Here is a 27,697-nt window from a genome sequence, read left to right as displayed (position 1 = left end):
AGACTTGTGTCTGATAAATGGATCAACTGCTAAATGCCTGTTTTCATAGCCGTCTTCTTGGTAATTGTTGTGTCCGTCATCTCCGATTCAAAACATCTACTCAGAATATTCTATTCAGCAAATAAATACAGCAAGATGGAGAGACAAGTCAAGCAGCCCTCTCTTCTCTGCAAACTGACATGGAGGCCTTTAGAATTTATCAGGTAGGATCTTGATGAAAACCTTGGTCCAAACTGGAGTAACCTCAGAAATTATTGAAATAAAATCTCGTAGACATTTGTGATCCTGTTAGATGGTTTACCATTGTCTTATAGCCACATTATTAAAAATTTCTATACATCCAATTCACTGGTTTATGACTAAGCAAACAACAAACAAATCACATTTAGGGTGAGCAACCTCTCAGTATGTCACTTCAGACAATTGCAGAACTATTTGTATAATAAGTTAGTTCTTACGGTGATGTGTGTAGAGTTGTTCTTCAAACTTAGTCGTTCAGAAGTTTGGTTTTAATCAGATGTTTTTAGAAATATGAAGGAAAATGTTGTGATTGAAAGCGGAGTTGGTTTTGGATGGAAGTGAGTTTAAATGGGATGTTCAGGTACCATAAGAGCAATCTGATATAAGATTTTAGTCTTCACTCTCCGTTATATGCCTCCACCCTCAACTTGCAATCCATTCTTAGCTTCCCTTCTGAAAACTGCATTGAAGAAGAGACAGCATGTAAACCAGTTGATCCACTAACACACAATAACCTCTCAAACAAGGTGACTCCCCCCAAGTTGACCTTCAAACAGCATCAGAGAAAGACAAACCACCTTCCAATAAGAACAAACGTGCATTGTGTCCACGGTATGGAAGAGGGAAGGTCTGCAATATCAGATCGACAGCTGCCATACCTTCATCAGGATGCGTTTCCACACAACGGCAGGGTAAACAAGTCTGAAATAATAAAGGAGGAAAGGTGCGGGCTGAGCAGGGAAGCCTGTGGAACCAGATACCCATCATCTGCAACTATCAGCGGTGTATCGCAGAGAGGTCTTACCATATAACTTAAGCCACGAATTACAACGGATGTGAGCGTATGGGTGAACGCAACTGTAGGGATGGAAAGCGGTGTGTTTGTTTGTTCGTGCCCACGCAACCCTCACCTATAGGGGTTGGGCAGAGGCCTGCGTAGGAAACTAAATGCAGGTCTGTTTGTCTAACCTTGTGTTTGTCGAGTTAAAACCTCGAGTTCCTCACACGATAACAACAGCGTTCTGACATCAGCTGATGATCTGTGTTTGGGCATGTCCATAAACTGTTATGGACGCAAATGAATCTACAAGCGATTACCCTGATACAAACATAAATTTGATAGATCGCTCGCCATGTTCTGCTGTAGAGTAGAAGAACCAAAGGACACACACTGTGTGGGGCTGAGACATGGCAGATTTCGGTTTGGGTATGTTCTGTAGTGGTCAGGTAAGCACCCTACACATCGACAACGCCTTCTTGTCCTCTCTACTCCTAAACGCCCCCTTTTTACCGACCCGTTGCTTTAAAATGAGAAATGAGTATCTACACCTGTACGAAAAGGTGTTCATTTAATAACAACGGCAACCTGTGCAATTCAGCAGCATAAAATAGCATCTAATGGAAGTTAGCAGCTAACTCAAAGAAAGAAAATTAGAACGAGGACCTTCATCATCCTATACATGAAGTCTTTACTATAGTGATTTCTAAATTTACTTTCAACTGACTACTGAACTGAAAGAGCTCGTGGACTCCAGTTTATTTGGCAGGGTGGGATGACACGCTGTCTCCTGGTGGCCCTGGATTATCTTTATCAGTCCAGTTTATACGATCACTCAGTATAAACTGATAAAAATGATAATGATAAAACACATTGTGGTTTTTGGTTATACCTGCGGACAAATATTCCAACACATCAGTGCTGATACTGACTTCCTGTAACTGACAGTTTCTGGGACTACCGCCTGAAACAGGACTTCAAATGATGTACTAATAACCTATCATTCTACACATGACTCCTAGTTAATGGAGACGAACGACAAACTTAATTCTTACATCTGAGAAGCTGGAAAGAGCAAACTATGACTAATACAATTACCTGTCAAACAATCAGCTAATGAAATTTTTGCTAATGTGTTCCACCAAGGATAAAGTTTTTGTGCTGGTGGAGTTTCATGTTCTTCAGCTTCCAGATCAGACGCAAAACAAGAAGGGTGTGTATGACTGCTGCATCACAGCAGGAAGAGGAGGAGAGCCTGGAGAGACCTGGGGCATAGCAGGACAAAGGAAACACAGGCATTCCAGTCTCATGAGCAGTTTGAGCTGGCGTATCCCTCGTTTCTGTGTCAGAGTGCATGCTGTCAGCTTTGTGCGTATGGTTTGAAGACTATATTTAAGTGCGTGAGCAGACAGTGAGTCAATAAAGTCATCAGAGACAGAGTGTCAGGAGTAATCTGAGAAAACCATCACTTACATTCTGACACTGACTGATAGCTGCTGAAATACATATCTGTCCCTTCAGCGCCTCGTGACGACACCCGACCATCCATACACAAGCCTTCATCCTCCCATCTGCTTCATCACTTTTCTATCCTCTCACAATGTTTTGATCTTATTTTTTGTGACCCCACCCTCTCAGTCCCAACACAATTTCATCATGGACGCAAGCGCTCCCAGTGCCGTAATTACATTTAGATCTGTCTCTTTGTTCCATAGCCTGGAAACCTGTGTGTACCGGATGGTAACACAACAATATAAATGCATAATATGTTCGTGGAGACGCAATACTTCAGAGGAATGACAGCTGAAGCCAGAGGTCACTGCAGGTCCAGGAACTACAGCGGGGTCACAAACAGATCGTAGATTACAAAACAACACATTTACCGTCCTTTCAAATTCATCATATGACATAATATCCTCTGACTTCTTTGTTGAATAGAAAATTGATTACAGTGGCTTAGGGGATTCAGGTATGTATTGTGACCATTTCCTAAACCATTTTTAATTTAGTTTTAATGTGCTCAACCTCACGTTCTCCTTTAACATCTTGTTAGGGGGAAGGATTCTTTTAAGATCTGGTGGGATGGACAGCTCAGAGTACAGTCGTGACAAAAGTGTTTTACTTTTAGTTCATTTGTTTGCCAACACTTGATAAAAACATCCAAGTTCTCCTGATTTACCCACCCAGATCCTGATTTTGAAAGCAAATACAATATTTAACTTTTTAATTTAAATTTCATGGTCATGATCACCTGTATTCTATTTTCATACTAATTCACCCAGTTTTTGTTGGAATATTCAGTCAGGACCAAAGCAGTTGACGAATGAGCATTCTGATCACAAAAGCCGTGCCACAAAAGAAAACTTCCATAAGGGTGACTGTAATGTAGAGAAAACCCTGCATGCAAACGTACCCAAGTTCTTTCTTGCCTCCACTGAAACTAAACTTCACATCTTAATAATGAAACCCAGATGCAGGGAAAAACAGTGGAGTTGTATTAACGGAGAGAACTCAGAGGAGGTAATGGGACTGAGGCATCACCAGTCTTCCTCCTCAACCATGAGAGCAATGTTTGCGTGTGTTAACTTGTGGGTATGTGTATGTGACCATGAACTCCTGCGGATATGTGCACATTTTTAGTAAAAGTGCCATGACCTTTAAGACCTTTCTCATACCTCTAAAATGAAAAAAATAATACTACTCTTGCAGCATAAGAAATTAGAGAAGATCATATCCACCACTGACAATCTGGGCGTCTTCAGGGTTGCTCAGGCACTCACAATGTCATCTCAGCACCTCTGAGTGTTGAGTGCTGGTGAGTAGATTGAAGCCAGGCTGACCTTTGATCTACTCTCCTTTGAACTATATGATGGATGGATGGATGGATGGATGGATGGACAGATATATAGGCAGATAGGTAGATAGATACACAGACAGATATACAGATATATAGAAATCAAGTTTGCATCATTTTATTCAACTTTAAAGGCGTTCATGCTATCATTCATTCATAAATAAGCGTCCCCAATGTATGGTAAACATCACAAAATTGTATTAATTTAGAATTCTTTTAATTTTTAAAAAAATAAAATTTGTTTGTAAGCTTAAAATAGGTTCCAATTGACCATATATTATTGAAGATGCACTCAAATAAAGTACAGTACAGAACTGGGAATGTTTATTTTCAGTTTACCCTGGAGTCAAATTGATTCGACATACAAAAGAACCTTGAGACACAAGCTACTAAACATGAGTTTTCTGAGATACGAGCCGTCACTCTGTCCATATTTTTTGTTCGGGGTATTCAGGATGGAGCTACCAGGCAAGAGGGCAAGAGGAAGACCAAAGAGAAGGTGGATGGATGTAGTGAGGAAAGACATGAGGGCAGTTGGTGTCAGTGAGGACAGAGGAGGATGAAGAAGATGGGCTGACATGGAAAGGGATGACGCGCTGTGGCGACCCCCTAACAAGCCCAAAGGCAAAGAGGAAGAAGATACAAGCGAAAATCTGAGATATGAGACGTGCTTTGGGACACAGCCACGAGTATCTAGTATTGTCTTAATATAATTCAACAACCGGTACATTCCTCGGTTCTTGCTTTAAATTCCCCTCAGATTTGAAAGACGTACAAGTTTCATCTTTTATTTTTGCTAGTAAAAAGGAGCAGAGGCTTGACCCTGGGAGAGACGGGGTTGGCAGCTGTCCACAGGCCTTGGTTTTGGCACTAATATTTCGCTCTCATAGCACATTCAAATCCAAACTTACAAATCATGCACTCTATACTGCCAGAGAAACTAACTTAAAGAGTTACACAACATAAAGCAATGTAAAGTAAATGAGAGAGAAACCATTAATGAGAAGGGACACATTTACGCAGGTTTAATCATGTATCTACACCCGTTGTAAAGAAAACAGACCTGGTGTAACTGCTACAAAATCCCAAACCATTGCTTTTATATCTTCATATATAAATCCTCGGTTGATTCGTTCTTTGTATGTTTTCGTGTATATGAGCCACACCTAGCGCACCAACATCAACAGGTTAGTCTATTGTTCAAAGCAGAGCTAAAGTGCTAATGCAGAAATGGGAACCGCATGTGCATTCTTTGGAAAAAGAAACAAGGGTTCAAATGAGAGTCGTTAAAATTTCTCTAATTGTATTTTCCTCTGGGGTGTTTCATCTACACAAAGAACGGCCGAGCTACCAGGTAACGGGACAGAAAAGGACATTTATGACAGTGCCTTTATGGGCCAGACATCATCTTTTCTTCTGAGACTAGGATGGACGGGTTTAACATTGTCGTTCATTACAAATATCAACAGGCGTCCACACCACAGTCTGAGGTACATTTTTCACACGTTAATTAACAGCCTAATTCCCAATTTATTTTTCCATCATTAGTATGTTGTGAGATCATTGCTGAACTATAGGCACGCGGGGAAAGTGGGTGGAGGAGGGCATAAGACAGCAGTATGGTAGACACAACCAGCAGATTTATCCTCTCTACATTCCTCAGTTCACTGAAATTCACTGTCTAATATATGTTTAAATGACTGTGGGAAAGCAGTGGGAAGTGCAAAAAGAATTAAATCATCATTTATAATGAATTTGTATTTAATATATAATGAAGTTGCATTTATAATGTGTCATATCCTCACAGTAATTGTCTGTGCATGTGCATCACCAGCATGCAGTCCAACAGCAGCCCACTGGTTTTTAAGGTGGTACTGAAGCATATCTTAGACAGTGTCGTGATATTTGCATTACCCTCTTCAACGATATCATGCCCCCCATACTGGACAATTTTTTCAGCTCACCCTTCTCGCCAGGCCCAGGGCGATATAGCATTTCTCCCCAGCATCTATGATCTCCAACTCAAAGTAGTGGCAGCGAGTGGTGAGTGGCTGGCGGGCCTGGGCCAAGCCCACGTCCATGATGCTCTTTCCCTTGCCGACATACTCCAAAACCTGGGGGGGGGACAAACAGGTTGTGAGACAAGAAGATCATGGAAATATGTCTCCAAGGACACAAATGATGTTGCTACTCAAACCTAATTTGTGCTGATGTGGATGTCATGCCTAAAAATGTTAAAACAAGCAAATTTGGAATAAAATCAAATGCTTAGATTCACGGTTTCTTGAACTGCATCCAACAGTTTTTGAAGAGTCACAACAGAAACCAAATGACACTGGTAAAAACGATCTTCAATTTGTTGGTAATAAACCCTTAAAAATACAATTGACGAATCAAATTAAAAAAAGCTAAAAGTTGTTACTTCAAGTCTGCGCAAAAAAGCACAACACAATGCATGCCCTTAAGGGGTGCATTAAGAGTGACCCCAGGAACCCCTTTGAGAGTTTCCATTCACAGCTGCAATAGTTTTACCTCTGCATGTGGAGGAACAGAGTTTACAAAATTGTTTGTGTCTACAGAATATTGAAGACATGACAGATCAAGTGTGGGCAGGATATTTGCACCAATGTTGTTCCACATAATGAGCTTTTGCAAGTGTGTCCCAAGTGAGTGGGCAACATGACAGATTGACAGTTCCCAACCCAGTCGAACCCGCCCTGAACCTCCCATTGTGACGATCCTACAAGTATCAACAGCTACTTGGTTGCATGTGCTGTACAGTGCCATATCAGAATGCAATTACAGTACCTTTAGGTTTATTTTGATTCTAAGCATCTAAACAGGTGAGGAAGGGTGTGTCCAGATAAGAAGGTGGGCAGCTAGGCAACCACAAAGCCTTTAGGCTGAGGGCTGTTTCCATGCCATGAAGGCATATGTGTGAATGTGTGAGGATGAGCAAACTGAGGAATACGCCTCCAGTTTGAAAGGCTAGGATGACAGACAAGCCGGGGGTGGACAGGAGTACTTTTTGTATTAAGCCTCGTGTTTGCACGTGTGCTTTCCACTAGCCAGCCACTTGAAGGACACACCTGAAAGTCAAGTGTCTCAATCAACCTATTACCATTTTTAGCATTTTGTTTTCTCCTGTTGCTTGGCAATACATCGAGATGGAAAGTACATACTCAGATGAAGTTTGTGTTTGAGTTTGATGGTGATTAAGATAGTTGCTGAGAATACTTGTTTATTCTAGATCAACTTCAATTTTGGTTATTCCAAGTTGATAAAAAAGTTGTTGATAATTCTATACAGCTTTCAAACCAAAAACAAATGTGATGAGCCAAATATCTTATTTTGTATAGTATTTTTTTTTCGTCAGAGTTTAGTCATCATAATCATCAATGAAGTTTACTAATTTCCTGATTAAAGAAGCATTTTTTCACTCACCTGCATCACATCTGCTATTCATCAACTCTGACTGGCACACCTTATTTAAATAGTGTCCGTGCTTTCCACAGATTTATCGTAGAGCCATGCAGAAACCCGAGCTGAGATGAACCTTCTAAATGTGGAATATAAATATCCAAATAATGCTCGTTAAATAATAGTGACATGTCCAATATGTCTGGATGATAAAACACTGCACTGGGAACATCCAAATGGAAAACCATATGCTGATAAAACTTGTATAAAAATTGGACCGTTGTCACAGTGGAACATAGTGTACATTTAAACATAGGCAATGTCCTGAACTTTCTGGAATCAGGGATTGAGATAACAATCTTCTCGCCATAGTTCAAACTTCTTTCAAATCAGAGGTGACCCCTGATTTTCTGTTCACCATTAGAAAAATTTGACAATTATTTTTATTTCTTCAGACATATACAGTACATTTCAGTTTTTAAAAATAGAGCAGTTTTCATCCGATATGAAATCCCTACTCAAACCTAATTCAAACAACTAATTAAGTATGCATAATTGAATTCTAGGCAGTGACAAAACACACCACAGTTTGAGAGTTCGGTTCGGCATCAAGCAGGCAAATGTACATTTGTGAGTGTGAAGCACTCGTACCAGAGTCCATGCTACTTTGGTAGAGCATCTGTTTTGTTTTCACCACAACCCTAAAACAGTCCTGTTCTAATCCAATTCAGACAAACCACAAGAAGACAGACGAATCAAAAGTTCTTCAGGATTTTACCACAGATCCCCAACAACCAGCTGCACCAAGCCCAGCAACTAAGGAGAAACTTTAATACTGTACATGCACACTGATGGGGTTGTTCTTCCTCCTGGCACAGACTCCAGAGAGGAGGCTTATGATTTACCACAAGCTAGTTACTGTGACTTTACAAAGTCATCTAATGCTGAGGCTATAGCTGGCATACTATATCTTCACTGACCAAATAAAATTGGTAAGATACTCAAATGCATGCAGAACTCACATGCCACTAAGTAGCAATGAGAGCTCCAGACTGAAGAACCCTTAAATCAAAGTCAGTTATATTATTTTTCATGGCTAATCTGCAAGAGAAGGCGATATGAGAACCATGAGAGTTTTCATTTGCATCAACCAGGGAAATAAGTTCTCTTCTCAGTTGTGCAGCGTCTGCTCAATGAGTCGTCAGTGTCTTGCTACTCAAGGAGCTACTGGTCAAGGCAATAATATGCACTTAACCCTAACCACACAGGCAACGCAGTATTACCCCGTATGCAGACGACATCTCAGTTTAGCATTAATCTTGTGGTTTATTCCACAAAGTCACTTTAATTGGTGAATTAATTTTCACCAATTTTTCCAATTTTCACAAAATTCCATCAGATAGATTGTTCTGTCTTGGACTGTTAGAATATAATCTGCCTCTACATCTAGATCCCCTTTAATCTTGTGGTCACGGGCCTTACAATCATCTCGCAATGTTTCATGGAACCCGGTCAAGTACATTTTGTGTCATGCTGCAAACAGAGCAGTAAGAACACAACGTCTGCGCCAGAGGTACCTGTAAATATTTTACTGGATTACTTGACACTTTAAAGACATTGCTTTTCTTGAAACATGGGGACATTTTATCCCTTACATTGGACTGGACCTTCACATCTCTATGAAGTACTTCTACATTTCTACGTAAAGATCTGCAGATTATACCTTTACATGACTACCCTGCCATTTGATCTCATGTTCCTAACCTGCTGCATGTTCATGTTTGGACAACTGCTGTTCCTCTTAGTAGAGTAAGAAACCGTTTTGGTGTAATGAACACTCAGTCACGCCTTTTATTGCTTCTTAATGCCGACTAATAAGAGGGGAGAGATGAGAGGACACAAATATTGATGTAGCCTTGAGCAAAGCATTCTTACTCTGATAGCTGCCAATCTCTCTCATTTGTTACTCACAGACTCCTATAGTGTTGAGTGGTGCGAATGACGATGGTGGTGTGCAAAACGGTGTTTTGTTGAGCTGCTGTCTGGGAAACATGTAACGCCCATAGACTGTTCCTGCCAAGTTCCTGTCACACCTAATAGGTATCTTGAAAAAAGGCAAAACTGAAATTAAAAGACCTTTTTTTGTATTACGTGACTCACACTTGCCAACATAACTCTGGTTAGACAGAGTTATTTGAGGTCTTCGATCTTTGTCACCCAGGCGTTTTCACTCTTTTCATTACGTGGTTTTGTTTCTTCGAGAATTTCTAATTGCTTTCCAATAGCCTGCTCACTTGTGGTTATCACAAATTTGTCTTTTTGAAGCAGTTTCTTTCATCCCCTGGGCCCTATATAATTCATAAGTTGTCTTTATCTGTAAACAAATTCAAAAAATGTATATGCCTTAAAATAACTTTGGAAGAGAACAAGGGGAAAGATATGGCGAATTCTGTACCATCTCATTTTCAGCTGTCCAGTCGGCAACGGCCAAAAAACGTACTTCCAGATGTAGGTAGAGCAGCGGGAAGCTTCTTTGTGGCGCACCCAATGAGCAGTTTGTAGGGCGACGATTTCTTGCTCAAGGACACCTCGACAGTACTTAGGAGGTGAACTGGCACCTCTTACTGCCAGTTTACACTCTAAAATTTTTGGTCCATGTGGGTCTTAAACCGGCCACCTACTGATTTATAGGCCAAGACCTGGTGGAAAAAGCTACTGCCGTCCTGAAGCTTAAGCTACCTGGTATTCCCAGGAGGTCTCCCATCTACGTACTAACCAGAGACTCTGCTTCACTTTAGAGACCGGACGAGATCAGGCGTGTTCAGAGTGGTATGGCCGTAAACTGATTTAGGATACTCAGTCCATTTATTCATAGTAAGGGAGGCTGAGTAAGGTGAATAACTATTTACTGGTGTTAGATAAACCAGTATTGGCATGGATGTACGCAGGTGTTACTAAAAACAAAGGAACGTAATTTGGCAGGAGAAGGGTGTTGCTTCAGGTGACACATGCCACAACTTTAACATTGCTGCAGTTCAAGTAAACCATCAAGAAACGGGATTCCCTTATGATTGTGAACCCTTCCAGGAGGATAATACATTCTGCCACAGAGCAAAAATGGCTGAGGAATGATTTGAGGAACACAAAAACAGATTCAGGGTGTTGCCTTGCCCTTTAAATTCCCCAGATCTTAATCCAAGTATGTGTGGGATGTGCTGGACAAGCAAGTCCAATCCATGCCTCAATGGGTCAGAGCTATTTTGGCAGCAAATGGTGGACCTACACCACATTGAGCAGGTGGTTATAATGTTATGGTTGATCAGGACTTAGCCGTTGCATATTTCAATAACCACCCATTTGACTGTAAATACACCTCATCACCTGCTGGCCGAGGGAAACTTTTCCTCGCCTATTGACATACTGCATTTGCAATCACCCTTACCACTACTGGGAAGATGCATCCTACATGAACTCCCTGCTCTAATTCTAACATGTACTTGACAGGCAGGTTGCCACAGACAGTCTATGTGTGAATGCACACATCATGTATTTTTGTCAAGACAGAGAAGTATATCCATCAGTTTTTCATGATGTCAAATTATGTCAGATGTGATGTGCAGCTGTTTTATCCAACAGTTCTCAAGGTTCCAGGTCCATCCACTATTGGACAGAAGTGAACATGTTTTTCTTTTCCTGAACATATTTCTAAAAGGTTCCAACATACAACACCCCTGTAAGCAGATCAGCCACCGGGTTCAAATTCAAAACCTTCTTGTTGTGAGGCCACGGAGTAAAATTTAAATATAAAAGCATGATTCACTATTACTTATGCTGGAATTATATTATATAAATTAACAAGAAGCTGAACAACAGAGACATGAATATCTTTTCCAAAATTCTGCCATGAGTGATCTACACATCCCTCAGCTGTTCCTTGAACTTCCTAATGCCCATTGCAAACGTTCTACTTACGGCGATTGACATTTTGTGCAAATAAATCTTTATCGCAGCAATTGCGCAATGGCTTTGTTCTATGTAAGTGAAAGAATGCAAACACAGCTGCTGTGGGGAACATAATTAAAGCATGAAACGGCCTGAGCTTGCACAGCGCAGGCATCTAGGCGGTGGTGATAGTGGGTGAAATGTGAACCAAATTATCGCAGTGGGACTCCTGTTAACCCATAAGTTGTTGTTTTGTTTTTTACTCTGGTAATCTTGAGCAACACAGGTCTATAACCAACAAGTCAGCCTACTACTTTGCTTAAGTAGTTTCCTCTTTTGTTCACGCTGGTCAGTTGATAGTAACGTTAACTGCTGTGATGAAGCTGATACTAGGCCTTTATGGGTGAGCTGGGGGGTCCAAAGTCACATTAAGTTTGGGACTGAAGAAGAGTTCATATTAAATGATGACGCATCTACAACACAAAAATGTTGAAGTCTAATCTCTGAATACGAGGGAGCACTGACACACTTGGGAAACTTGTCTGAGTAAACTTGGATGCATTCCACTTACAGTAATGGTCGACCCACTCATCTGTGAGTGACAGATTAGTTAGTGAACACAGCGACTGCTGTGACTAAAGAAAGCAGAGGATTTGGGGCTCGTGTTCGTGCTGGGCTGCACGTACACAGAAAGGCAGCCAAATGTCTGTATGGTGGCATAAAATATAAATCATGTTGTTTGCCTAAAGATAACTTCAAGGACAACAACGGTAAAGAACATTAACAACTCAATGAAGACACAATGATATTATTGTATAGAAACTAATAGGTCAGATCATTTCGGCAAAAGCACTAAATTTAAGTGAAAGGAAAATCGACTCTTTTTTATCACATTTAGTGGCATCATTAGAACTGATGTCAGTGTCTTGTGCTACAAATCATTTTCTTTCCTTTACTAAAAGAGTGAATTACTAACTAAACCTGACCTCTACTGGTTGATTGGTAAACGCCAGTTGAGGCTGGTTTCAGGTGAGGACTGCAACTGGTCTGGACAGCACACAAATGAAAGGTTGCGTTGCATTTTGCTGTCCTGCTTAAAAACGTGTTCCTTCTGATTGCTTTAAATCACTGGTGACCATGATGTCACAAAAACGTTCTCACATGCTTACAATGATATTAAAAACTAGAGGGAGGGGTTTATGAAGCTATTTTAATACGTGGACAGTGGACAGTGGAATCTTTAACTTTGTGTCCCCATCAGCATTTGCTTTGGTCACAGCCATGTGGAATTTAAATCCAACCATAATCAGTGCAAGGAAAGAACAACCTGTGAATCACTAGTGTGACAGATGTATTTGTTGTATATCTAATACAGTCATTGATCGGGGTGGAGACACTTACAGTTCCATCAAAATACATGTTAAAAATGTGGTGTTATGGTAAATCATGACATCTGTTAAACTCAGCAACAATTTGTAATTTTCAGAATAAAATAAAGTTTGTTCCTCCAGACAGTCGAAGGTATTTGTGGAGTTGAATTTAAAGGAGATGATGACTGACGAAGTTTTTTTCCCCACCACTTTAACAAGTGCAGCGCTCAACCCCTTACACAAACAAAGTCATATAAAAGCACACTTGATTCAGCTCTGATTCAACACAGCACAATCAGCACAATTATTTGGGACTGATAAATACAGTTTTTTTCAGGGGAGCTGATCAACAACAAATATTTTGAAACCTATACACATAAAAATTAACATATTTTGTGAGACTTTGGAGTAGCCAGTGAGTGACTTTATTCAAGTACTGCACAAATCTCAGGTGATTCATTTGTGGCTACATCAGAATCTAAGTATATTTTTAAATTAATGTATCTGCCAATGAAAAAAGATAATTCTCTAAAAGCTGGACTGTACAAGATATTCCATCAGCCTCAATCAACCACTGATATTCTTTTAACAGATTTTAAAAATTATACCACTGGGAGGCTCTGTCCTATTAAAGCAAATATTATTCATTTGGAATTCTTCCTCTGGAAGAACATTCACGTTCACATCATGAAAGGAGAGTTGGGAACAAAACACGAGTAATATAAGGAATTTGAATCATTCAAATTTAAACATGCTGGTTCAGCAGGTCCACAATATTATAGGGGTAAAGATCATCCCTAGGGGGTGTATTATTACACTATTATCAGTGATGTTCAACACAAACCTTGTACTTTGTCATATTCTGGAAAATTCTGGCTCCCAATGATGTGGATCAGCACCAAAATGTAACATTGTTGATATGTGAAATATCAAAATCTGTTCATAACTCTTGATTAGTCCTGCTAAGACGGAAACAAACAAAAACACGACAACACAATTATTCTGTAAAATTACCCAAAGATTGAAGAAATAAATGAAAATATAAGCCTCACATTTTTTCGAGATTAGTTCTGCATTTTTGTAGTAACTGCATATTTGACCCTCTGTTCTTAATTAACATTAATCAATTGCAGAGGCATTTGGGGTTTTTTTTAAAAAAGATACAAACACAGACTGGTTTCCAAGCTGAGAGGAAAATAATGGAGAGAGACAAATTTGTACTCCAAATCTCTCTGGGGGTTAAGGCACTGTGGATTTCTGCAGCTGTGTCAGGAACTACAAATGTAATTTTACATTTTGCATAATGACAAACGGGCTTTCATCGCAGATCAAGATGCCAGGATAAGGCTTTATAGGCAACATGGTGCCAACAAAGGTCCAGCCATTAAATTAAAACAGACTATTTACTTCTGCTTTTCATTCAGCAACCATGAGAGCAGAGAACTCATTACCCTGAACAAATGGCCTTCAGATGAGTGATTAAAAAGTTGAAGGGAACAACTAATAAAAGAAGGATGCCAGAGTGAAAACAAGAACCTCCCTGAAATAATCTTCAAAAGGTTTCTTTTATGCTAACTTTATCAGAACTGTTTCAAGGACAACCAAGATGAATGATGCAAACGCAACATTTGGTCACAAGAAACCCGAGGAGAGTGAAATAAATCAGACAAACGGGAATAAAGAGAATGTTTTCCTAAGGAGGTTTGATGCCGACAGGTAGAAGCTCAAATATCTTCCAATGTAAATAGGACTCCCCCCCATAGCATTGTAGTCTGTCACGTCTGAGGATTTGCACTTCTCAGTTTTGCCCCATCATAAACCAACCGACTAAGTCGTTTATTTTCCATCACTCTGTTCCCTCCCCCTGGACAATCAGCAAAGACGCCTATCGTCCAGAATAGCTATTATGTACACTTAGCAAATAGGAACATATAATAACCATTTCACTGTTTTGAGCAAAAATGTTTATGAGGTGCTGTGTTGGGTGAAACAAACTACTGAGGTGTAATTCATTAATAGCAACCCAACGATAAATCTGTATGTCATCAGAAACCACCACAACTGAAAATATTGGTTGCGTAGCCACATATATGAAAAAATAGGAAATACTTTCCATCCCCCTTTAAAATATAGCGCTCAGCTATGGGACAACTAGAACATTTTGGAAATCCATAGGAGTTTTGTTTGGATGGTGAAAACACTCATGATGGAGAGTCAAGAAGCCGAAGATGAAACCAAGAGAAGCATGAGGAGGTACGGTAAGTCATGGAGAGAGAAGATATTTCCTGGAGTGGAGAGAGTAAACAAGGAGATGAGTTGGGAAGGGAGAGGACAGAAAGGTAAAAAAAAAAAAAAAAAAACGGCAGAGAGACGAGTATTTAAAGAATCAAAGTTGGAAAACTTTCAACACCGCTTAAAACCTCACTTTGAAATGAATTAGAAGACAAAACCACCAGAGAATAAGCGAGACCACCTTGTGGCTGGCATGTTCATCCTGCAAAGCACACGCAATACTAATCCTGCTATCCAAAGATGCCTTCAAAACACATCCCGCCCCCGCCCCTTCTCTTCAACTTTCCCTTTTTCCTACCAGAATTAATTTTGATGCTCTACAAACAAAACTCTCTCAGGGATCAACTGCTGCCATCTCTTCATCCCAAACCATTCCGTGTCCTGAGAGTCTCATCTAAATCCACGTTCTTGTCAAAACGTGACAGCCTTATGACTCGTCCTTATTAAACCCTCACAATCAAGACAACATCGACAATCTTTAGGCTATTGGTAGCATAATCATGAGGGGGGAAAAAGCAGGAGCAAAGAAAAAAGAACCTAAATAGAGGAATCGGTGCTGGACTGCAGATCGGACCACGCAGCCGGGCACACCACATGAGAAAGAATAAAATATTCCTGGAAGGCCCGTTACTACACTTAGTGAATTTTTACAACCTGGTAGACTGCCAGGCATTTGGCTCCACCAACAGATTTTGTGCCATTGCCACTTCTCGGTCCAGAAAAACAGAAGGGAGAGACAGAGTGAAAGACAGAGAGCAAAACTTCTGGTTGAATCCTCCTCCTCAAGCCGTAGCGCCCTGCTTTTATGACTTTCAGAGAAGATGATGGCCACCGCGCTGAATGTGTGAGAGGCAAATGATTGCTCACCAACATGGATTGACATGTTGAAAACTGCAGCAGGAACCTACATCCAACCTCACCTCTCTTTGTCCAATGAGAAACCTGTCTGCAGACTTGTGGTTAACATTCTGAGGATAGATTGATGGGGCGGTGGGGGAGCGCGGGGGTGGTAGGGGGATGAGATCTCAGCCTTACCACAGAACAAAGGTGCTACGGTTCTCTGCTGTAAAGTGGTGGGAACGCTCCTGATAACGCAGGAGTTGCCAACAATGAATTCCACTGGAGTGGCTAACACAAACTAGTTGAATCATAGTTTAGTCTGAGTCTGAGGAAATGTCCTTGAACCTGAACCCTAACCCCAACACCAACAAGCCTAAATATCGGTCAGTATTAATCACTCTCACACAAAGAAAGCCTTTGAATCCATCTCTGGAGCTCTTAGCGAGCAAGGCATTGTGGGCAGGCCTGGCAGGCACCGGCCCACCTACCTACAGCTGGCTCTTCCTAATTGACTGAGGGAGCCTATACTGTCTAAACTTTTTCTTGTAATTACTAAAATTAATGTCTAAATAGCCCATAAAAAAAACAATTATTTTTTATAGGCTGCTGTGATGTGTGAAGTTTATTATAATAGTAGGACTCTTTACTTATGTAGGGAGTTGTTCAGTAGCCAATGTCATCTAGGAAAAGTTGATTCAAGCTACTCGCACTCATGCAAATGTTTGCTAAGAATACTAATTACCAATTCAGTTTATTGTGAGTGCATATTAACATCTGCATTCCAATTGGTGTTTTTTTTGCCCAGGAATATAGACTTGTCTTTCCTCCAACAAGAAAGCCTTGGAATTAAAGCTTGGATTCTACATCTTGCAGTGGCAAAATGTCCTAAAAAAGGCTCAGATAAATATTTCAAAACTAAATATCTGCTGTAATCATGACTGTTCTCCCAGAATCACCTAATTTTCCATTCCTTTTTTACACTCTACAAGAAGTACCAATTGGAGACAAACTTGAGAAATGTGAATGGGGAAGGTTATTAATAAAACTGAAAATATCCTGTCTTGAAAATATCCTCAAAAATATTAGTGACACTAAGTTAGAAAAAGGCTGTTCTAAAAGCTAATAGCTAGTGCAGCATGATTTTCAATAATGCACATTTTTCAAATGAGATTGAACACTTCTACTAAAAGTCATATCCAAAGTGATGTCATCTCTGACTGATGAGGGCAAGGAAACAATCCAGGTCTATCGCTGTGGTGGGTCAAGCCACAGACGCACCAGATTTGGAGCTGGATAGTAGTTTGGCATCTGATTACACAAAATGATTGCACCACTGTAAGGTGAGAAAGACATGTTGTACTTCATCTTGTCAAACCACAAATTAAGTAAATATCCTGAAGAGAATATCAGCAGCAGCTGACAGAAAGTTTGCAATTAAAATCCTTTTGATAACTCAAAACAGTGTGTTTTGAGGCAGCTGGATTAATGACATCATGTCATCCCACATTCTTATACTATTTACCAGTGGCCAAACCACAGTTGTTCAGACCAATTAATTTCCAGTGATGAATGACTGGCAACTGCGGGTATGATTTAGGTTTGATTACCAGCAGGAGAAGCAATGCCTTGTTTAGAAAAAAAAACAACAACTATGAACCCAGGAGAGGTCAGCACAAAAGCTGCTACAGCATCAGTTATATCATAAATGTATTTTACTTAGTGAAAAAAGAGAAAAAGAACAATGCTGAAGGCTATTCCTTGATCAAAAGATGTTTTCAGTCTTGACTGCTTTCAACCAAAGTTTGATTTGCCAACAGACTCAGCTGCCAGCGCTCTCCAACTTCCTTACATGGTTTGTTAGTCTGATACTGATGATTAGCCAATGACAAATGATGATAGATGAAATGAAATTAGTGCTACAAAAATGTTATGGCTTGTTAGCATAATTAAACAACCCATAGCACTGCAACAGAGACGAACCAACTGGATTTCAGGCACGGCCAAACTAATCCCATCTAGAAACGCTACATCAAGCTGTAATGAAATACGAGAAAGAACAGCAAATGCAAAATGAACATGAAAGCTTTTCTTAGAAGCAACAGAGAAAATCAAGATATAAGACAGAATTTTCCTACTCTCCAGAGACAAAAACTGCTGCATCAACTCCATCTCTTTTCTACATCTCCAGATACAAATGTCCTCTGATATGACACAGAACTATAAACCAGGTTAGATTGTGTCTAAGAAGGAACAGGAACTGAACTGTCACTCTCGTTCTCAAAATCCACCGACGTTCACACCAAGACAGTATTTGATCAGGAATCCACTCAGAAGCTGGTGTCTGGCTTTGAAAACTAGTGAGCACTGGAATCTCTACAAAGTACCAAAGACCTTTGTCATACTGGCTGAAACATTCACCAACAGCAGTGGTCAGGAAAAGATGCATTTTGTGTTACGAATATGACATAATATAATATTAGTATTTAAGCACTTGGTGTCTGCCGTTCATCTTGAACTAATATTGGTCAGAAAGTGGAGGAAAGTCCCTCAGCTGACGTGATAAAGAAATCTGCAAAAACCCTCAAACCGTGACTCAAATCCAGTCATGACAAGATCCTTCAACGACTAGGTAAAAATAATTGTTTCAAGCGATTGTGTCTAGAATGTTCTCTTCTTTTAGCGAGTATTAAGTACAGTTGTCAACAAAGTGGGATTTGCCAAAGAACAGGGAGTTGAAGGATCCTGTAAGCGCACAAAACAAACAAGGGGACATGGCAACGACCACCAAGAACTACGAGAAACACAAAACCGTCCTCCAATCTGTCAGTCATAAGACCTAATACATTAGACAATAAACAGTCTGTGTTTGTTTTCAACTATATTTTCTCTGTATTCACAACTTGAGGAAGAAAACAAACCAGTTAGCCCTTTCTGCATGGTACACATTCTCACTGTGTTCAACTTTTGACTTTTAAGTGATTGAATGAACTTCTCTCTTTAAAAAGTGCCACAAAGCATCTCATATTATAACTAATGTTTATGAAGCAACCCTACCTGAGACATAGATGACAAACAATGATACAGTAGGTCATCTTGGAAGAGGAGCTACAAAGACAAATGAATCAAGAGATGAACTTAAAATTCATCACAAACTGGATGCAGCACTCCTTAAAATAGTATCTGTCCATAAGCCAGCTCACACCGGCAACTGACAACTATTATGATAATGTGGCTGCTTTTACATTAATAACACAGGCCTGACATAATGCTAAGCTAGGTTATCAATGGAGAACAGTACATGACTGTTCCGGGTTCAGATGTTGAGTATAGAGAGTAGAGTAACCCTCGTTACTCATGGTTAATGCGTTCCAGGACCACCTGTGAAAAACAAAATTCCGCAATATAGCGACGAGCGATTTATTTTATTATTTACGGTAATTTAAACGTTTATGAACCTCCCCTCTTTCGATATTGAACAACCTTATGTCTGTATTACCTTTTCCCCACACTCTAATAGACAGTTTAAAGTACTTTTTTGTTTCACGGAAGTGAGCTGCGTTCTGTGAGTCTCAGAACGCAGCGCACTTCCAGATGCTGTCAGCCAATAACGTGGGCGTATGGCTTCACGTGACTACTTACTAAAAATCCGCAATGTAGTGAAGCCGTGCATCTTCAAGCGCGAACAAGTGAGGAATTACCGGACCAAAAACAATCGGTTTCTCTCTACTTCTTACCGTGCCGCTCACTCTGACATCATAAAGTCGTCCCCAGTCATCTTCATGGCTGTCCACCATCATCATACTCTCATCGTCATCAAGGAACCACTCAGCCTGCAGGTTGACCTTCACCTCCTCCCCCATGGAGTGCATTCCCACGGCGGGGAACATCCCCTCTGCAGAAACAGGAACCTCTACTGAACCAACCTAAAAAGTAAGAGGGATGTCAGGAACGATGACCACCGACAACACAGTACGACACTGCTGGTCCTGCTGCGTGTTAGGGTTTCAGTAGTCTTTATCAATACACCTACCTCTTTGCCATTTTTGGTGAAAAAGACTGTTGTGAGACCTGCTTCAATATTTTCAATCTGTATCCCACAACCAATCCGGTCCCCCCTGGCACACTTTGGCCCAAACTGCTGTCCCACAGGGTTGCCACTGTACAGCCTAGGAAGAGTGAAGGATTAGAAATCTTTATAAAATACCACTGAGTTAAAGATATAAAAATCCATCAGGATTTTTTTTTTTATAACAAAGACTTGAAATGAAGTAGCAGCGTGCCTCCAAGCTCTTCAAGTAACTCAAAAACCATATTTGATCGATTAAAAAGCCACATTTAAACCTGACATTAAATTCCAATCTTTTTCATCTGCAAAAGAAAAACTGCACAGGAATATTAAGTTTAAGTGAATGCAACATATACTAGAATCCTTACATACCAAACGGACACTTGCATTCAACAAACATGAAATATATGTCATGTATAGGCGAGGAAGATGGCTCTAATGACCGATCAGAGATATTTCTATACTGGGAAAGCGACAAAAGTTGCATCATTCAATCATAACATTCATTACACTTATCTGAGCAGCTTTTCTTATAATTTATAATTATTAATCTGGACAACAAAATTATTCTAATTACTTTTTCAAGATCTGAAGTTCCTTGAACAATAATTAGATGTGAAGGTAGAAAACCATAATGGCAATAACCCTATCTCTGCAACATTTCAAGCTGGTGAAACAATCAAAGTAAGAGCCAAGGAGAAAGATTGGAGGAATTATTCCTGCAGTTAAGCGTGGATGCAGCATCAGCAGGCCACAATCCATTTTCTCAAACCATGCAAGAAACCAGTGCCGAACTATAGAGCAGAGATGACTGTGGTTTCACTTACTTGCCGTTGTCAGCATGGTAAGCTACAGAGTGTGGCAGCCAGCCAGGCTGGTGGTCCAGCCTATAGAATCTAGGCACCAGGCCCACAGCGATGGTCCCCCTGACCCCTGCATCCACTATCGTCACCTACAGATGAGCAGAAACAAACACACAGAGGCAGACGGCACACTTTTAGCACTGGGTGACTGTCAGGTCCCCAGGGCTTTGGTCCCTCCGTGTCTGTTTGCTTTGTTTTGCAGGTCCACAGCTGAGCAGCATTACAATCAAGTAACAGAGAACACCTTGTTGGTGTTCCCAGGTTATTTAACCCCGCCTGCTGATTCACTGGGCGCGTCGCTTTCCCTGGCAGACGGTTTGGTTGAAGACATGGATGATGCCTGGATTGCTGATTGAAGCCATGCTGCTATTTGTGTTAATTTGCTTATATTAAATAAATGTTAACTTTCGGAGCCACCTGCCGTACATCTCCTTTATTTTGTTGCGAGCCGGCCGCAACAACTTTGGGGCTCATCCAATTCACGTACCCGGAGGAGTTGGTAATATTTTTGTTCTCTTCTGTTCTTTCATGGAGATGTACTTAGATGACATGGTGATTTTTTTTATTTTTTTATTTTTGGATGACTGGGATTTCCACCTTTACCGGATTGGGCAGCTGTTTGACCGTTTAGTTTATGCAAATTTAACCATCAATCTTGCTAAATATGAATATGAATGTAAAAGCAACCATCACATTTAAGTCGTGTGGTAGGGCAAGGCAGTGTTTGGCCTGTGTGCCCTACGGTGCAGGCTATTGATGAGTATGCCCCGCCACCAACTAAGAAGGCACTCATGTGGTCTTTGGGGTTGGTGGGGTGTTGGATACTGTTATGGCAACTCACAGATTTGGCGAAGGCAAAAGCAAAGTATGTGTGGTCTCCAGACTGTCAAAGGGCTTTTGAGACTGTCAAAGCATTGCTCTGTAAAGCTCCGGTTTTGGTTGCACCACAGTGGGATAAAGCATTCAAACTGGAAATCGATGCTAGTCATGTTGGGGTAGGCGCAGTGTTATTGCAGTCTGATAATTTGGGGGTGAATTGACCAGTATGTTCTCAAAGTTCAATAAACACCAGTTGAACTACTCGGCTATTGAAAGAAACCCTGTCCTTGATTCTAGCCTGACATTTTGTTATGTCAGCTCTGTGCCTTTCACCGTTTTGACTGATCAATCATTTGACCTTCCTCAGTTCATTGCAGAGTCCAAACTAAAGCCTTGTTCATTGGGCTTTCTCCAGTGATGCAGCTTAGACATTCGCCACCTTAAGGGGTGGGTCAATGTGGTGGCGGATGCCTTGTCTCGCCAGCCTTGTGGATGCCGAGTTGGTCTAGGTGTCCCATGCTCCCAGTTTCCCTCTTCTAGGTTCAGCTTGCTTTGTTTTGCAGGTCCACAGTGGAGCAGCATTACAATCAGTTATTCAACCCCGCCTGCCGATTCACTGGGCACCTCACTTTCCCTCGCAGACGGTTTGGTTTCTTTTTCTTTATTAACTATTAATCCCCAAAGGGAAATTAGGAATGCACTCTTCACACAGGTTAGTAGAAGTGCATATATATATACAGTGTATATGTGTATATATATAATTATATATAATTATATACACACACCATGCTGTTGTTTATGTTAAATAAACATTAACTTTCAGAGCCACCTGCTGTACATCCTTTATTTTGTTGCGGTCCATGGGCCAGCCGTAACAATGACTAATTAGCTTCTCTAACCAAATGAACTTGGTGTTTTATTAGCATTTACTGGGATAAACTGTCTGAGATACATTCTGTGGAAAGGATGAAAGGGCTTAAACACCACAAAACCTTCATATTTACCTTTTTTAGATTTTATATACAGTATTAACATTTTACATAACTGGGGAAAATGTTGAAATATGTTCACAATGTTAAGTTATGAAACCTTCTGGATTAAATACTTTAAATGTTGCCATATCCCCTAGATTTTTATGGACACTGATTATTATTTTTTTGGGTATAATCCTGCAAACAAAACATCACTTCATCGGCAAAGGTAACAATGTTGTTGCACTAGAGGAAACCTTAAGGATGTGGCCTCAATGACCCTAATCCAAAAAGCCTTAACTGAATCAGCAAAATGAAATTCAGATTAACACAAAGCTTTTATTGCAGTTGATACTTTACCAGCAGACGCCAAGCTGTAATGTTTTGGGCCATGAAAAGTATGAAACCATTTTGATGACAGCAGATGAAAACCATTGTCACCACCTCCTCTCAGTCTCAATAGAATGCTGCTAGCTTAGCTCACAGGACAGCAAATTGATGCAAATATTGAGAATTAGGCCAAAGTTAATGCAGCCCAACAGAAAACAATACCAGTAACCAGACTAGGGCGAGTCTCTTTGTTGGTGACCTCTAATGGTAATTTTTTTTATTTCTCTAGGTTTTTTCTTCCTCTTCATTGTTAGCCATTTATCTGACTACCAGATTCTCTACCTCCTTCAGCCGAAATGCCAAAATGCCAGCTATCAGTGTATGTGGAACAAAAGTTCTTGGTTTTCCGTTAATAAAAATCTAAGTTCTGAATCACTTCCATACTGGCAGTTAAGGAATAACACTCTATACCCCTGCTTTGGAATTCAACTCAAGTTTTGACATTGGCAGGTTATCGCTTACAAACTTAATACTGTCTGGAAGATACAATAAAAACGTGCAATGGCGTGTGAGAACAAAAATTTGTTGATATTAATTTTCTAACAGCTCTATTAAAAACAAGTGGAATTCTGTAGATGTTCAGCTGAGTTTGAAAAGGACAGATGATAAAAAGCTGGACAAAGTTCAGCAGTAAAGACAGGGACGAAATGGATTCCTTGTGGAAGTCGAACGAGGACAAACATGAGGAAAGCAGTGACGCATATGTCGCCAGAGACCTGACCTTTGTCAAAATAAAGGCTATGAAACTTTGGAGATATCTGGGAAACCGACAGCACGTGCGTCACAGAAAGAGCATAACGCAGCATAAAGCTAGCTACAATGGCCACACTAAAATCTATCCGATCTATCAGGCTCTCAATGTTATTTTCATTTAAACATAAACTTTGTTATGATGAAGCTTAGAGAGAGAGATCTGGAGGTCAGATGAGAGAAATGTCACATCTGGCCCAAATCTACAACACTTCACAGCCCTGATAAATATGTCCAAGTAGAATGTCTGCCTGAAATCTCAAATGTTCCATTATCCATCAAAAAAAATATGAAAAATACGTAGTGATAAAAGTAAACAAACTCCAGTACAGGTTGCTCCGGTTATGGGTCTCAGACGATGCGTGGATCCGGTCTGGCTTTATTTGTAGCTCAGCAGAATGACAAAGTTTCAGAAGATAATGTACAACCTGAGGTTTCCTCTTTTGAAGTCTACAAACCCAGAAAAAGATGACTGCCAATCTCACCTGCCGTCACTCAACTTTCCTTCTCTGCCAGATAGAATAACCTTTCTTCTCAAAGACACGCCATCACAAGGCCCGTTGTGACGTGCACGACCCACAAATAAGCCAACTCATAAATACCACATTGAAGCCCTCTGTATTCAATTTATGACTGAACTCTTCCAGTGTTCCTGTACTAAATCACTAATGTACTTTGCTCTTTATAATCCTCCATATGTATAAAATCTACTTGCTTTAGATACATAGGAGGAGCTCAGATTTGCCTGATAGTTTATCCTGCTGTCAGCCTGCCTGCCAGTATGCTGGAAAATACAGCAAGATAGACTCATCTCCGTCCTAAAGATACCACCTAACCCACTCCTTATGCCTAATTCCAATGCAGCTAGGACATTTCAGCAATAGTGGTTTTGCACTGTTGAACCGGGACTGTAGGAGGGCACAGAGAATTTAATATGAAGTTCAGAAAATCATCAGCAATGAGATTCCAGGGGATAAAATTGGCTGTATGGTAAAGCAATCTTGGGTACACACAGAGACGATGGTATGTGGAAATACTATCATATTATGAATAATCTCCCACCCCCAAGATTTCAAAATAGATGATTGTAAGAAAGACAGTGTACTTGTTTTATAAGCATTACCATATGTGGGTAGAAATGATCATGTCACCAATTCATAAACAATATAATGTAACCGCTGAGAACAAACAGAAGTCATTTATATCCTGCCAGAGACTGACTTGAAGCATCAGTATCATTGAGCCTTACCTCAAAGTAGCAATTTCTCTTTGATAAAGGATGGCCAGCCACATAGCAACCCACCTCTTCAGAGTTCCCTTGGTAACTACAGAGGAGAAATTACAAGTTGACTTCTATTTAGTCAGATTGCTGCATGTAGATCAGAAACACATCTACAAGAACAACTTCATCTTGTGATTGAAAACCTGTCGTCAAACAACCAGTATAATCACATTAACTAACAATTTGACAAAAATACATCTTCACTATAGAAAATGATAAGACAATGAAACCTATTGTACAGCAGCTGCTTCACCCAGATAATGAGGATTTGGCTCCCTGCAATAAAAATACTAAACCTCAGCTGGAACAGTAAAGATGTGCTTGAAACTAATGTCAGTGCATTTTATGTTATTTTGATTTTAAATAAAGCCTTTATTGACAACAATTTATTGTGAATGGGTGTTGCTGGGAAAATATGTAAACCTGTACATTTACATTAATGTAATACACTTTTTATTAATATAAAGGAAAGCAAACATACACTCATACTGTGTTCCTCGAACAATTTTCCCATCTTCTAACTACAGTATGTGTGTGAAATTTATCAACCACCCTTACCTGGAAAAACTTTTTAAGATTTGCGGAAACAGAAAAGGCTTAATAAACTAGCAATTGGCCTTATCTGTACAGAAACTGACCTTGTTAACTGGATCAGCTCTTTAATTACAGAAAAGAGGGCTGCTATGCCTTTGCTATCTCTTCTTCCACTGTATGGGGGTCAACATGTTAATGATAACCACATTCTAAATCTTAAGGATTATCTTTATGGCAAAAGATTTTTAGAAATTCCACATTAAAATAACTACCCACAAGATGATTAGAAAGAAGTTACACCTAGCCCCATTTGAAACATTTTAAAATGTGCTTTGTAGACATTTTTGCATTTTATTATAAAGCTCCATGGACACAAAGAAATCCAACCTAACTCAACACAATATATACCAAATGAAAACTACTGACTCACAAAATGTGACCACAAAAAAAAAATTATAAAAGGCTAACCTGAGTGTATCGCCGTCCTTCTGCAACCTCATATATCGCTCCTTTGCTGGACGCCCATCCTCAATATCTCTAATTCGACGCCTCAAATGTAGAAGGCATCTGTGCTGTAACACGTTGATGGGATCCATCTGACAGAGGGACAGTTGAATGTTTTATAAACAATAACTATAATGTACGTGATCATTTAGATGACATTCATAGGTGGTCAAGACTAATTCACCTGTGTGGCCATAAACGTGTCCTTGGCCAAACTGAGGGACCACCTCCTCTACTTAATTCATGCTTTGTTGTGAATTGATATTAAATGCAAAAAATGAGGTAGTTGCATGTCTTCAATCAATCAATTTATTTGTAAAGTGCTTAATCACGTCAACAGACACTTCAAAGTCTTGCTAAAAGTCTAATTTTGTTTACTCTGTGGCTGAAGTGCATTTTTCTTTTGGGAGCTGTTTGCAAAGTCTGTTTCCACTGACTTATCTCTTTACACTCACCTAATGAGTGGCAGCAGCATTTTATTGACAGTCAGCATGTCATATTGTACAAGACATTGAACCAATATGGACTGCTTTTGTCTTGATCATCCCAAGTCAGATATTAATACCAGATACAAACAGGCTATAACAGATAAATCGTGTTCACCAAACGCATGAACACAGCATGTCTCAGTTAATTTCATATGTGGTGGTTGAATAGGGTACATATGGGATTTGTGCATACGGTAACCATTCATTGCACATCATGACGACTCTTAAAACACAGGTAACTAACTAAGCTCAATTAAGTATCTCAGTAACACAGACTGATCATACAACAGCAAGCGAAATGAGGCGATAACCACACGATCAGTCACACATTTGCTTCCTGTTACGTTGGTGACGTTGTCTGATATGAGGTCATGACAAAAACACGAAACTCACATACTGTGTCCACAATTCTCCACCGATACTAGTCACCAAAACAGAAAACACGACAGGTCCCCGACGAGACAAAGTGGGCGTGTCAATGTTTACAACCAACGCTGTCATGTTTGAAAGCTAGCAACATGCTAACTACACAGCTATTTTAGAATAAGACAGTAATTACTTTCGGAAAGATATCTGTTGTCGTTTTAAATGGGAATTGGTTTCAGCTACGTTCTGATTAAATAACATTTACTAAATTGTAATTATCTTTCGTCAGTTCGTGACGAGGGGTGCATGTATTCTTGAAGATCGATTAGCGTGTTTAGCTAGCGGCTAATGCGATAGCTCAGGTTCCTGAAGCTGAGGCTCGGTGTTAAGACGATGACGAGAGACTGCTCCTCAAAGCAGAGGGAATAAACTATTTTTTATATGTATTATTTGTCGATGAGAGGTTAGTTTACCTGTTATCTAGGCAGCTAATAATACAGAAACTCACTTTTGTCCATCAGCTATCCATAGCTTCTATAAAACTTTGGAAAACTAGAGATCGGCGCTTTCAAATGACGTCATATCATCTTTCCCAGAATAACCAATCATATCAGGTATTGAAAAATGGTGATAAACGTTTAGCCAATCCTAACTCTCCAAATGTGTACGTGTTAGTGTTGGTCCTATATATTACTTGGGCTCAAATACTGAGAAATTTACCCATTTGGAAAATGACTGCATTACCCCTTTATGACACGCTTGTTTTAAGAAACCATGTTCAGTTTGCTTTATAATCCTGCTGTAACTGAAACAGCAATTCAACATAATGCAGGAGATGAGTGGACATCTGAAGGGGAGGTCACATGGATGCTCCTCAGCAGGTCAGAGCACCGGGTTTGTGTGGATTCTGGTCACTATGAGGAAATCA

At 40.1% G+C, this 27,697-nt stretch overlaps 1 protein-coding gene across 3 annotated transcripts in view; it reads right to left on the bottom strand.

Moving 5' to 3' along the window:
• Positions 1–27,352, bottom strand: part of spryd3 (SPRY domain containing 3) — a 39,648-nt gene extending 12,296 nt beyond the window's left edge. The window contains exons 1-7 of one of the 3 annotated variants that reach the window (XM_068325564.1): positions 27,278–27,352; positions 25,880–26,007; positions 24,845–24,920; positions 20,630–20,754; positions 19,767–19,902; positions 19,471–19,659; positions 5,837–5,986 (exon numbers count right to left, since the gene is read on the bottom strand). In XM_068325564.1, the coding sequence (XP_068181665.1) occupies positions 5,837–5,986; positions 19,471–19,659; positions 19,767–19,902; positions 20,630–20,754; positions 24,845–24,920; positions 25,880–26,007 (804 nt within the window). In that variant the 5' untranslated portion in view covers positions 27,278–27,352. Of the gene's footprint in view, positions 1–5,836; positions 5,987–19,470; positions 19,660–19,766; positions 19,903–20,629; positions 20,755–24,844; positions 24,921–25,879; positions 26,008–26,099; positions 26,128–27,242 lie in introns of those variants that run through there. The other 2 variants (XM_068325572.1, XM_068325555.1) reach the window with 2 other exon arrangements.
• Between the last annotated feature and the right edge of the window lie 345 nt (positions 27,353–27,697).

Source organism: Antennarius striatus, chromosome 2 (assembly GCF_040054535.1).
Source record: "Antennarius striatus isolate MH-2024 chromosome 2, ASM4005453v1, whole genome shotgun sequence".
NCBI classification, from domain to species: domain Eukaryota; kingdom Metazoa; phylum Chordata; class Actinopteri; order Lophiiformes; family Antennariidae; genus Antennarius; species Antennarius striatus.
This window is presented reverse-complemented; position numbering and strand designations above follow the sequence as displayed.